Raw genomic sequence first — 13,496 nt, forward strand, 5'->3', positions numbered from 1 at the left:
CCTTTGTCTGCCTCCCTTATTTTTCCTCTCTGGGCTTCGTTTCAACCTATCCGCTCATTCCTCAATGAACAGCATCTCCCTGCCTCTCACCTGCCACCATCAGCATATGTACCACTATTTCCAGCTGCTTCTAGTCCTGAAGAATGGGCAACTGACTTGAAACATTAACTCTGTTTTCTCTCCACAGATGCTGTCAGACCTGCTAAGTTTCTGTGGCAATTGAAGTTTTTGTTTGTTTCTGTACCTTAACTGTATCATTATGCCTTTGTTCCACAAAACTTCGTGGCTTTACCAAAGCGAAATATGTCACCTTCGGTTCTGAATTTCTTTTGTTGACCTCTGCCTCAACCAATTGCTAGGAGAAGAATAGGGGCTGGAGCACAGAGTATCAGCTTCTCTTTCTTGTTATGAGAAGAAGTGCTTCCTGATATCGTATCCAATGACTGTGATCCAAAAACCAGTTGTGGGTAAAATTTTTCCACGTTAAATGTTCCCCTTGTTTTGGCATTGGTTTACTATAATCTTTGAAAGGATTGTAAGCAGTAAAATAAACTGCTAAAATTTGTATGAGAGCGTGCATTACAGTACTGACTGCTTCCACTAGATGGTAACAATAACCAACTATGTGATGCAAATAAATCTTGTGGCATAATGCAAGCAGGTTACATGACCATTTCTGAATCATCTGCAGCCTGTTATTATTCTAGCCAACTGTGGTGGTTTATTTTCATATTCCTACCATTTCATTTATGCTGGAGAATAAGGCAACTGGGAAATAAAAGTCTGAGAACAAGTCCCATCTGAGGTTCGTGCAACTTGGAAGAGTCTGGAATTTTTTTCAAATCCTTCAACTGGGATTTTCAGCTGTGCAAAGCCCAACACAACCTAACTTAGTGAGCTAGGGTAGTTTTTTTCCATTAGCGTGGTGCAGACTCGAACCGTGCAATCTGTGGCGACCCCTGAAATCCCTAACAGACAGAGCTCTAAGGTTTTATTTCGCCTTTACAAGGCTTTGATGTCTCTCAAAGTATCTAAAGACCATTCAAAGTGCTTTCCTCAAGATTGCTTGCCCTGGCAATGTCCATTTGTCATTTATTTACTTATGTCCACCACTCAATCACAGTCCTTTCCTTTGTGCCATACCCTCTTACTGCCCTGCTCAGATTTTTCCTTGAATTATATTATGCATAAACTTTTGCATTATTAATCTCTTGTAGTTAAAGATGGCATACAGGTGGAAATTAAAAAAGAGGCAGTGGAGCATTGCAGGCTGAAGCCCTGCCTCCACTACCATCACTGACTATTTTGAGCAGAGGTGGAAGGTGGAGGGTCAAGAACCCCACACACCGCTGTTTGTAACTCGCAGGCACTAGTCTGAAAGCAAGTATTTCAGAATTTTAAAAATTTTTCATGAGCTGGTAATGGCCTGGAACTCTTCCAAAAACACACCTGGTGATTGGAACTGTGAACTACTGATTTGTGGCAAGAAGAAAGAGTGCATTTACAAAATATCATGAAATACTGCAGCCTCAGTTATATCTGTATTTTATGAAGATTGTAATTACAGAGCAGAAACTGGAAAAGGTAAGTGACTACTGCACAATGCAGTTGGCAGGTTATTACTACTTATACTGCTATTACAACTGCTAAGTGTCAAACAAAAGTACTGTATTACAAAAGTTGAAAATCTTCAATTACAAAAACTATCCACCAATAATAAAAGAACTATCCTGCATTGTACAATATTGAAAAACTAGCCCGGTATGTTATTGATTGTTTAAAGATGTGCATTGTTATTAGACTTTGCAAAACAGCTCAGCCATTTGTTAGGCTATTTGAAAGCTTTGAGATACACAAATGAACTTCAGTTTAGCTTCAAAGAACCTACTGGATTCTGTACTGTAGATTTTGTTTACACAACTGTCCAACGTAATGAGAATTTGATTATCAACTGATATGTGAGTTGCTGAAGAAGTTAATGATCTTTCAGATGCCTTTCAAGTGACATCTGTTTATTTTGGCAGACTGAAGGCTCATCAATATCTTCCAAACATTATTACAGGGCATTGGGCTGTGTTTGCATAGTGGATAGAGGGTGAGTGTGCCGTCAGGGAACGGACATGAATGGTAAGAATGTGATGGAGGGTGTGATGAGTGTGAATGGGCGAACAATTTGTGGATATGGGTGAAGGGGTTTAAGTAGGTAAGACGGTTAAGAGGGGTAGAGAGGTTTAAGGGTGAATGGCTGGGGGAGAGGGCGTGGGCTTATGGTTTTTAAAAAAGATTTGTAGTTTGGCTTGTGGGTGAGTTTGTTGACTTGTTTGGCGTGCTGGCTTATTTTTGTTCAGATGCTAGGCATCATCAGCAGTGGGGCCTTCAATGAAGCAGTGTTGTTGTAGTCTGCTTGTACCACAATGACAAACACTCAAGGATTAAAAGACCCCATACCCACGACAAGCAGAACGAACAAAATACCATGCGACGACTGCCACAAACATTACAGCGGACAGCAGGAAGGAAACTAGCCATCAGAATACACAAACATCAGTTTAGCAGCAAAACGACATGAGGAACTTTCCCTAATACCAGTACCCTCAGACAATGAAGGGCATCAGTTTAACTGGGACAGTGTAACCATAGTAGCTCAAGCCAAACATAGACACACACATGAATTCCTAGAGGCATGGCTCTCAACTCATAATGCAATCAACAAACATATAGAATTGGACCCCATATACAAACCCATATAGAACAGAACCGGAACTGACGCAACTCACCATAACAGACCGGACAGTTTAAACTCAAAGCAGAGCAGAACAACATTGCTTCATCGGAGGCCTCACTGATGATATCACCTAGCATGGTGACAAAATGTCTGAATGAAAACAAGCCAGCTCAGTCAGCAAGTCAACAATCTGCCTGGGCTTACTTTTTTTCTCGTGAATGGAGTTTGGTCTTTTAAACTTAACTGCTTTGGTATCAGACTGCCTCTGTTTTTCAGGTGTCAGACCTGACTTTAAGTTATCCTATCATCCAAAAGACAAAAATCCTACCTGCTGACTCTCAATTCCCACCAACATGGTGAAAATCGCACCGATTAACTGAGTTTCTCCCTCCCTCTAGAGTATTTCTGACCTGCTAAATATTTCCAACATTTTCTGTTTTGTCCTATAATCGGAGTTCTCTGTAGCAGGCCAGGTTACAGCAGCATTGCCAAAATCAGGGACAGGCAGAGATTTCTTTTCCAGCAAAAGAAACAAGAAAAAGGCAAATAAATTTAGAAAAAGTCAAAGTCAAAGGCAAAAAAAAAGTGAGGTTCAAGATGGGTGTAAGATTGAGACAGGGAAGATATAGTGAAGAAATGCGAACACTGGAACATTTCTGAAATCTCAGGGGTCTCTCAGAGCTTGTGATCTGTTAAGAGAACTTGAAGAAAACTACACAAGTATGACATTTGTTCAGAAAACATGCAATTCTATAAAACAAACACTTGATTTGAGTACATCACTTCTAATCAGTGTAACCTATTCAGATTTCAAACTTTTGTCTTATTTTATTGCATTCAGCAAAAGGCAAAGCAAAGATTATGAAATCATTCATAAATAAGGAATTATTACATACATGATAAGCTGCTGTTGAAACACTCATCCATCCCTTTGCTGCCTATACATTGACAATTCCAATGTACTCTTGGCTTGTCCCCAACTTCCTACCCTCTGTACATCTGATATAATCTAAAGTTGTTCTTCATGTCTTAACTTGTGTTAAATTCTTTTCACCCTTATTTCTGCCCTTGCTGACCTACAAGGGTTCCCAGGTATGCAAGCGGCTGGATTTAAAAAGAGATAAGGGTCTAGGCCCAAAACGTCAGCTTTCCTGCTCCTAAGATGCTGCTTGGCCTGCCGTGTCCATCCAGCTTCACACCGTATTATCTTGGATTTAAAAAGTCTCATCATCCTCACTCTCAATACCCGACACCATCTTATCTCTCCCTACATCTGTAATCTCCTCCAGTCAAACAATCCTCCAAAATTACTGTGCTCCTTTAATTCTGGCCTCTTCAGCGTTTCTGATTTTAACTGGTCCATCATTGGTGACTGTGCCCTCAACTGCCTGGATCCCATAGTCTGGAATTCTTTCCCTAAACCTCTGCCCTCTCTAAGCTCCTTATGACTTACCACTTTGATATTTTGACCATCCTTCTGAATAATATTGCTAACTAATGTCCAATTATCTTTCCAAGAGCAAGAGTCCAGTAGCAGAGTCATTTCACATTGGATTGTATGAATCTATGCTGTAATCATTCTGGTTCCAGAAATCAAAAGACTGAGCCTGTCTCTTATACTTTATTTTTTTCACATGTGTGTAAGTTACAAAAGCAGAAATTTCTGGAAAAACTCAGCAGGTTTGGCAGGTTCTGTGGAAAGAAAGCAGAGTTAACATTTCAGGTCCAGTGACCCTTCTTCAGAGCCTTAAATCTCAGGTAATTTGGTGAAGGTTCAAATGTATAATGCACAAAAATGTAGCACAAACCATGTCAACACTGTTATTTACCTTTAAATGATGTGCAGTTGTATATAGTCTGCCACAGCCATCAAACCCACAGCGAAATGCCTTTTCTCCTATCTGCTGCCCCTTTGCACTGACTCGCACTTCACCATCAATCACAAGCTATGTATAAACAAGAGGGGATAAAAATCTTTCAATGTTAATTAAAGCAATATTTGTGGCACGGTACATCAGTGCACATCGGGAACGCCTCTGAAAACATTCTTCCTCCAGACAACATTCACTCTTCATCTTCGGTCAGATGGTAAACTTCTGATCTCAGAATAACTCAGATTATCAGCAGTGGGAAACAAATTAAAATGTTAATCTTTCCATTACGTTTGAAATATTCATCCATATGAAAGGTAATTAGGTAAAACCAGAAGATCTGACATTAGTTAATTAACTTTTCACTTCTATCATGACTAAAAAACAAATTCACCTTTGAAACACATAATTAAAAGATACATCAAACTATACAAATCAGATAAATGGACAGTCAGACATACTGGGCATTGGAATAGTGTAATCAACAATAATATGCACCTCATAACTTTTAACTAACATCAGTTGAATATCACAAATTCATAGTTTTTTTTAGATGTTAGTGTAACCTGAATATTAACCCTACAAAGAAACCATCAAGTAAAGACTTATTCAATTAAATTATGGTTTTTAAGATAACTGTTCTTAAGAGAAACACAAACAGAAGTTGCTGGAAAAGCTCAGCAGGTTTGGCAGCATCTGTGAGAGAAATCGTTTCAGGTCTGGTCACTGTTCCTCAAAACTGATGGGAGCTACAAAAATGCAGAACATTGCATGGCGGGAGGGGGTAAGGGGAAAGTGCTAGGTGGGGATAGAGCCCAAACAGAGAGAGGGACACTTGGACAGACAAAGGAGTGGATAATGATCTGCCTGGGAGCGTGAATAGCTGTTAATGGAGACTCTTAGTGGCTAACAATAGATAATGCATAATGGCAGATTATGTGACAACAAGTTATGGTATGGTGTCAAACAAAAGAACATTATAAAGTTGAAAAATCTTCAACTACATTAAATTATCCACCAATAGTAAAGTACCATTCTGCAATGTACAAATTGAAATGTTAGCCAGTCTATTATTCTGATTGTATAAAGATAGCCACTGTTGTTAGCCTTTGCAAAACAGTTCAGCCATTTAAAAGCCAAAAGAACTTCAGATGCTGTAATTCAAGAACAAAAACAATGTTGCTGGAAAACCTCAGAAGGTCTGGCAGCATCTGTGAAGGAGAAAACAGAGTTAACGTTTCGGGTCCAATGACCCTTCCTCAGAACTGATGGTGGCTGGGAAAACATCAGTTTATATGCAGTAAATTGGGAGGTGGGTGGGGGAGGGAGTAAACGATAGCATACAGCCCAAAGAGAGAGAAAGACAGTTGGACAGGCAAAGGAGTTGCTAATGGTCAGTCTGGGAGGGTGAGTGGTTGTTAATGGCAACTGCTAGTAACTAACAACGGGGGGTGCATAATGGCAGGCAATGTGGTAACAAGGCCTGGTGTATGGGGTGGAGGGTTGGGACATGGGAGAGTTTAGGTCCTAAAATTATTGAACTCAATATTGAGTCCGGAGGGCTGTAAGGTCCCCAAGTGGAAAATGAGATGTTGTTCCTCCAGCTTGCGTTGGCCTTCACTGGAACACTGTAACAAGCCAGAGACAGATGTTGGCCAGGGAGCAAGATGGTGCATTGAAGAGGCAGGCAACAGCAAGTTCAGGGTCTTTTTCACGAACAGAATGTAGATGTTCTGCAAAGCGGTCACCAAGGCTACGCTTCATTTCCCCAATGTAGAGGAGACCACATTGTGAGCAGCAAATGCAGTAGAGTCGATTCTTGGAAGTGCAGGTGAAGCGTTGCTTCACCTGAAAGGTATGTTTGGGCCTTTGGATTCGAGGGCGGGAGGAGGTGAATGCGCAGGTGTTGCACCTTCACCTGTTACAGGCGAAGGTGTCAGCAGTGATGGAAGTGTGGACCAGTGTAACCTGGAAGAACGGTCCCTGTGGAAGGTGGACAAGGGAGGGGAGGCGAGAGGAATTTGTGTCCAGTGGTGGCATCTTGCTGGAGGTGGCAGAAATGGCGTCTGATGATCTTCTGGATGTCGATGCTAATGGGATAGTACGTGAGGGTGAGGAGAACCTTATCGCTGTTGCGGGAGGTAAGTGAAGGGATGATGGCAGAAGTGTGGGAAATGGGTCGGACCCGATTGAGGGCCCTGTTGACAATGGAGCTGGGGAATCCTTGGCTGAGGAAGAAGGTGGACATTTCGGAGGCTCCCTTGTCGAAGTTGGCCTCATCTGAACATATGTGACGGAGACGGAGGAACTGAGAGAATGGGAAAGAGTCTTTATAGGAAGTGGGGAGTGAGGATATATAGTCCAGGTAGCTGTGGGAGTCAGTGGGTTTGTAATGGATATTAGTGACCAGTCTATCCCCAGAAATGGAAACAGAAATGTCGAGGAAGGGAAGGGAGGAGTCAGAGACAGACCAGGTAAAAGTGAGGGCAGGATGGAAATTGGAGGTTAAACTGATGAAGTTTTCCAATTCGAGACGAGAAGGGGAATTCCAATTCGAGATGAGAAGGTGAAGCAGACCAATGATCCAGGTAGACATATTGTTTCAGCCTGCTCATGCCCCACAGAACTCATCTCCTCCTACCTTGACTCAGTCTTTTCTCTCTCCCACACCCCCCACCCAAAACATTAACTCTTTTCTCCTTCACAGATGCTGCCAGACCTGCTGAGGTTTTCCAGCAACCTTTGTTTTAGGTCAGCCATTTGTTTGACTATTTGAAAGCTTTCACATCGACAAATAAGCTTCAATGTAGCTTCAAAGGACCTACTGGATTCTGTAGTGCAGATTTTGTTTACACAACTGTCCAAGGTAATGAGAGTTTGATGATCAACAGATGTATGAGTTGCTGAAGTAGTTAACGGTTTTTCAAATGCTTTTCAAGTGATATCTGTTTATTTTGATAGATTTAAGAGCTCATAGGTATCTTCCAAACCATCACTACAGGGCATTGTGCTGCGTTTACATAACGGATACACAGCGAGTGTGCTGTTGGGATAGGGACATGAATGGTAAAGCGGTGAAGAGGGTGTGATGAGAATGAGTGGGTTGTGAAGGGGTTCGGAGTTAAGACAGTCAAGGTGAGAGGGGTTGAGAGGTTGGAGGACGAATAAACTTACTGCTTTCGTATCAGACTGCCTTTTTTTTCCAGGTGATATGCTATCACATCGTCTGCCATTTTCTACACTACATACTGTAAGCCACTATGTCACCATTAGCAGCTATTCACTCTCCTAGCCAGATCGTTATCCACTCCTTTGTCCATCCAACTGTTCTTCTCTGTGTTTGGACTCTATTCCCACCTATCGTTTACTCCTTACCCTCCTCCCCCCACCCAATCTTCTGCACAAAAACCAACATTTTCCTCGCTACCAGCCACCATCAGTTCTGATAAAGGGTCACCGGACCCTAAACGTTAACTCTGATTTTAGTTCACAGAGGCTGCCAGACCTGCTGAGCTTTTCCAGCAACTTCTGTTTTTGTTTCTGATTTACAGCATCCACAGTTCTTTCAGTTTTTATTTTTTAATGTTCTCAGGTGAACCCAAGTCTTGTGATGTTTCAAACAATATACAAATGCACTCCTGAAAGTTTTCATTGAAATTCCAATTTTAATGAAGACTGTTAAATGGATCAAGCTTTAAGAGATAATGCTTTGATTTGATAAATTGTGTATTTAAATAGCACACCTAGGTTTTACAATGCTCAGGGAGGTATGTAATATGGAATACAAATTAATTCAGCCAAACAAATAGGTAGCAAATTTTAAATATTTATAGGGTAACAAATGTGCAGAGTGTTAGTTAATCATGAAGATGTCCTAAAGGGGAAGCCTTTACATTGGATGAAGGTTGAGCTTGCTTCAATAAAGCAGATAAATAGCTCCCAATCAAATAAAGTTACCAACATATTTCAAATTGTAGAGCTAAACAGGAAGTGCTCATTGCTATTGGTTCTGTGTAACAGTGACTGCAAAATGCCACCTTTGTCATGAGTCAAAGATGTGTTATACCTATTACTTCCCATGGATTTATTTGCATTCCCCAAGGAGTCTCATGCTGATTTAACAGTGTGGAGCTGGAGGAGCACAGCAGGCCAGGCAGCATCAGAGGAACAGGAAAGCAGGCGACCCGAAACGTCAGCTTTTCTGCTCCTCTGATGCTGCCTGGCCTGCTGTGTTCCTCCAGCTCCACACTGTGTTGAGCCTGACTCCAGCATCGGCAGTTCTTACTACCTCACACTGATTTAATGTTGGTATGAAACTGAAAGTGATACCTGTACAGGTTTGTCCTTGCTCACATCGGATGGTAGTCCAGTAGTACTGCTGACGCCTTCATCCTCCTCAGATACCTGAAAAAACAAACGCTTCAAACAACTACCATTTCACTGAACATTCTTTCATTAAAGCAGGTTAAAACAAAATGGTTGAATTACTATGAATATAATTTTATTACAAATTGCACATGTTTGAGAAAATGCTTTGCTGCTATCCTGTGATGTTGTTTAATGGGTCAGAAGATGTCTTGTTCTATACTATCCAAGGAATGATTTTGGAACCACTGACTATTAGACCAGTTGCATTTTATTAGATTATGTTCTGGGAGTTTTACTGCTGTTTTGGATTGAAAATACAACCCTGTTCATTGGTCTGTGAAAACTTCAGAAATGGTCTTTATTTATTCACAACCTCAGTTACATATTTAACTTGTACCACTTACAATGTTTAAAGTTGAGAACATATAGCTAAACAGTGTGCAAGATGAATCTGTTGGAAATTGATATCAGATATTCTTTAGAACTGGATTAAGGGTTGGGACCTGGATGAAATTCAGCTAACTTGGAAGTTTTAGCATGGGAATCGATCACTGGACCGTCTCGAGGTGGAGGTTAGTCACAGATGTAAAACATCGGAGTTAGGAGCAGGAGTAAGTTGTTGGCCCTCTAGACTTGCTCTGCCATTCAATAAGATCATAACTGAGTTGACTTCAGTCTCAACTCCATTTACCCTCTGCGCTCTATCACTATTGACTCCATTAACTATCAAAAATTTATCTAGCTCAGCTCTGAATAAATTCATTTACTTGGTTTCCACTGGAGAAGGGAATTCCACAGATCAGCAACCCTCAGTGAAAAGACTTATCTGCAAATCACTCTTAGTCTTAAAATGTGTCCTGCAGTTCTAACTTCTCCCGCAAAGGAATGCCCTCATGGTATTCTTCTTACTAGTAAATTAACTAGGGCTCCCCTGTCACCAAGCCACTCAGGCTTTGTGTCTGGCACAATCTGGAAGTCACATGGCTCCCTTCATTCCTCCTTTTTACCTTAGATTTAAAGAGACAGTACCAAGACATAATCATCCTACAAAAGCTCACATTCACAACAATGAGCAAAGCTTGTTTCAAATCACGGATAAAGCTTACCTTGTTGGCATAATGCTCAAGAGCACTAATAGACTCATGGTCCACTGTGCCATCTGTTGGAGCACGTAGCGTTTCCAAACCTGCTTCTGTCTGCACAGCCAGGATAGTGTTGGAACCCTGCATGGAGACTGGGTGATGAATATAAGCTGTTGTACCATCCTCTAGTTGTACAGCTTGTACTGCATCCTGGTCAAAATCATCTAGGGAAATGAATTAGACTCATGTCAAGGTAAAGTAATTGCTGCTTTTCAGGACAATTGTTAGGCAACCACAGTAACTGCATCACAAGACAGTATGACAAAATTACGGTCGAAATAATTTCCAGCAAGGTCAATTATAGATTACTTCTTTTTACTGAATGTCATAAATAAATAAAAACCTCAGCCCAAACATTGGATCATTTCTCAACTTTAGTAACAACAGACTTGGATTTTACAGTATAAGGTGCTACCTCGAGGTCTGGTGGTTTCACAAGTTTCAGGTTTCTGGGTTTATTTCTTGTTCTACATCCACCCACCCCACTATCTGCAGCTTTTCTTTCCCTGCCACTCTCTGCATCTGTTTTCTCAGCATGAGCACTGTATCACTTCCCCTCTCATTTTCTAAAGGTTCTTGAAATTGTGTTTTTTTTTCCTCAATTCCACAACCTACTGGAGAATCCTAATATCCAGGTCCCTCATACCTCTCTGATTTCCACTCACATTCAGGTCAGGTAATTTTTTAAAAAATCCAGATTTACTGTTGCCAACACCAGAAAGAGGGTATGTCTAATTAAAATTCTTGAATGTAATTCTCACAGAAATGAGATCATCATTGATAAAATTATAACGCAATTATCATATAGATTGAAAAAACAAACTTTGTCAAATCATCACTTAGCAAATGACACCAATTGCTTCCAACATAAAAAAGGAACAGTGTGCTTTTGTATACTGCTTTCATTACCTCAGCACAATTCAAAGCACTTTACAGTCAACTAAGATAACAAGGTGTAGAGCTGGATGAACACAACAGGCCAAGCAGCATCACTGGAGCAAGAAGGCTGATGTTTCGGGCCTAGACCCTTCATCAGATCTCGGATTCTCCAGCATCTGCAGTTCCTATTATCTCTCACAGTCAACTAAGCTCTTTAGAATCAAAATCATTATCATAAAGTGGAAAAGCAAGCACCATAAAGTCTACTGATCAAACTATTTTAATTGTTTTCATAAAATACTCTGTTGTCAATGGCCAAAAATTATATATTTGAGTAGCATATCAGTTTAAGTGAGGGTTTGTTACATTAGAGAATTTGTTGCCATCTGCAATAGTGTGAAAGGTAATTTAAAAACAACGAAAATCTGATTAAGATTATTGAAGTTAATACAAGCATTTTTTTTAAAAAGAAAAGAACTTGGCGAGTTATTATATTTGTAGAGCCTGAAGTGGAATGTTTGAGTCTGTACCACAACTAACATGAATATGAAACCAGAAAGCAGGAAGGAGGATGCTAAATCTTAATGCATCTTTTCCTTCATTTGTTCAGATGTAGAATATAAACAGCAGGAAGCTTACATTGAAACTTTATAAATTATCACTTATGCTCCAGACCTGAATACTGTGTGCATTCTAGTCAGCTCATCTGAAAAAGGATGAAACTGCACTAAAGAAGCCATGGAGATTTATGAGGATGTTGCTAGGTCTAGAAAAAAACAGCCTGGAGAAAAAAATTGGAAAGGCCTAGGATATTATGCTTAGAACAGAGATGGCTGAGGGTAGGGCTTTGATTGTGATGTGCAAAATTGCATGGGCACAGTGGTCAGTGAATGTGAGGGACACGCTATCAATTTACAGTAATCAGTCAAAAGACTAGAAGGGAGATGAGGAAAACAGTTTTCAACTATAAAGGTCTAAAACACATTGCTTCAAAAAGGTTGGCAAAGCCAAAAACCTTCAACTCATGTAAGTGATCAACTCATGTAAGTCATCTCCAGATATACACCTCAAGCCTCCATTCCTGCAGGGTTACTGACCACAAACTGGAAATGTACATTAGGCCAGATGGCTTGGCTTTCTGCTGGTGCCGACATGATGAGCCAACAAGCCTCTGTTTGTATGGCAAATGTTCTATTTATACTTATTGACACAGTTTGAGGTAAATGAGGCCAAGATCAATCCATTAACAGAAAGAAAACTGAGTGAAAACTGGGGTGGGGGGGGGGAGGAAGAGAATTAAAACATTGGACTAATTAAAGAAACAATAGTGGACAGAGTTGGTCAATCCAAAGAACACAGTTTCATCTGGTGGGATGAGGACCAGAATTACAGCAAAAATGACGAATGGCATAGCCATTATAAGATATTGATGCAAGGTTTTTCAATTATAAATGTTAACTGAAAAAGTTTAACAAGACTGTACAGAAATATGATAACTGTTTATTAGGTTCAGAAGGTGCTTGGATTCAGTGAAAACAAGCAGTACGTACTGTCAGTTATCACTTTCAACCCTCATAAAGGAAACGTCCTTCTTGTTATGACACTGCATTCTGTTAATCATCCAGTAGTAAATAATGCATGAAACAAGGTATTGTACACAAGATAATGGTACTATTTACCAAACAGTTAACTGCTGTTTAGCAGTGAAAAGTTTGGAGTCGTAAATTTCCATCCATTACTTCTGCAAGATGACCATCATCGTATAACACATGGCATCCTGAATACCAGTGTTCACAATGTAACCCAACATATTTTCAGTAAATATTTATCTCACGGCCAGAAGGAATGATAGGCAATCTCAAAGCAAAACTTTATTGTCTTTGATACATGTGCATTTAAATACTCTGTTTCTTTTAAAAATGAACAACTCTGCTGAACACATAAAATGGACAAGGCTGTTCATATGATTGTATTTCCAGGAGCTCTGCTCTGTGTAGATATTCCAGTCAAAGCTGTACACAACGTACTTGGAGACAAGTTGTTTGTTTCCAGCCAACTCTGGGCAAAGACTCATTCTGCTGAAATAATGTTTTGATACTTTTGTACTTAACTCCACTTTGCAATGGAAACTATAATAGGGGAGGCTGCACGCACTATAAGCATAATGATCCTCCAACTAACCCAACAAGATGGGCCACTAGACCTGAAATGCCTGTCGTTGCCTTACCTGACAGCTGGAGGCTGCTGATTAGTTCAACTATACAATTCTGAGTCCGCCTATCTCTGGTTGACCTCCGAAAGAAAAGCAGGTCTCTAGGCTGAATTGGCAGCCTGTGTCAGAATTTTCACCTCTGTATCCAACTTGATAGCTGGAAAGCAGCTGACACTTTGCCTGTAAGAAGGAGTATCACTGGGCCCAACTCTCCAAGGAGACTATTATTGCATACTGACCTCTTGGAAGTTGTAACTCATACGAACTGATTTTTAATACCACTAGATTTATGAAAACTT

General features: G+C 40.4%; 1 protein-coding gene across 3 annotated transcripts in view; it reads right to left on the reverse strand.

The window, feature by feature from the left end:
• Positions 1–13,496, reverse strand: part of LOC125463000 (zinc finger protein 76-like) — a 62,444-nt gene that overhangs the window by 26,087 nt on the left and 22,861 nt on the right. For all 3 annotated transcript variants that reach the window (XM_048553594.2, XM_048553595.2, XM_048553593.2), the window contains 3 exons: positions 10,071–10,270; positions 8,926–9,000; positions 4,555–4,671 (listed from right to left, as the gene is read on the reverse strand). In XM_048553594.2, coding sequence (XP_048409551.1) covers positions 4,555–4,671; positions 8,926–9,000; positions 10,071–10,270 — 392 coding nt within the window. The remainder of the gene's footprint in view (positions 1–4,554; positions 4,672–8,925; positions 9,001–10,070; positions 10,271–13,496) is intronic.

The sequence above is a fragment of the Stegostoma tigrinum genome, chromosome 21 (genome assembly GCF_030684315.1).
Source record: "Stegostoma tigrinum isolate sSteTig4 chromosome 21, sSteTig4.hap1, whole genome shotgun sequence".
NCBI lineage: Eukaryota > Metazoa > Chordata > Chondrichthyes > Orectolobiformes > Stegostomatidae > Stegostoma > Stegostoma tigrinum.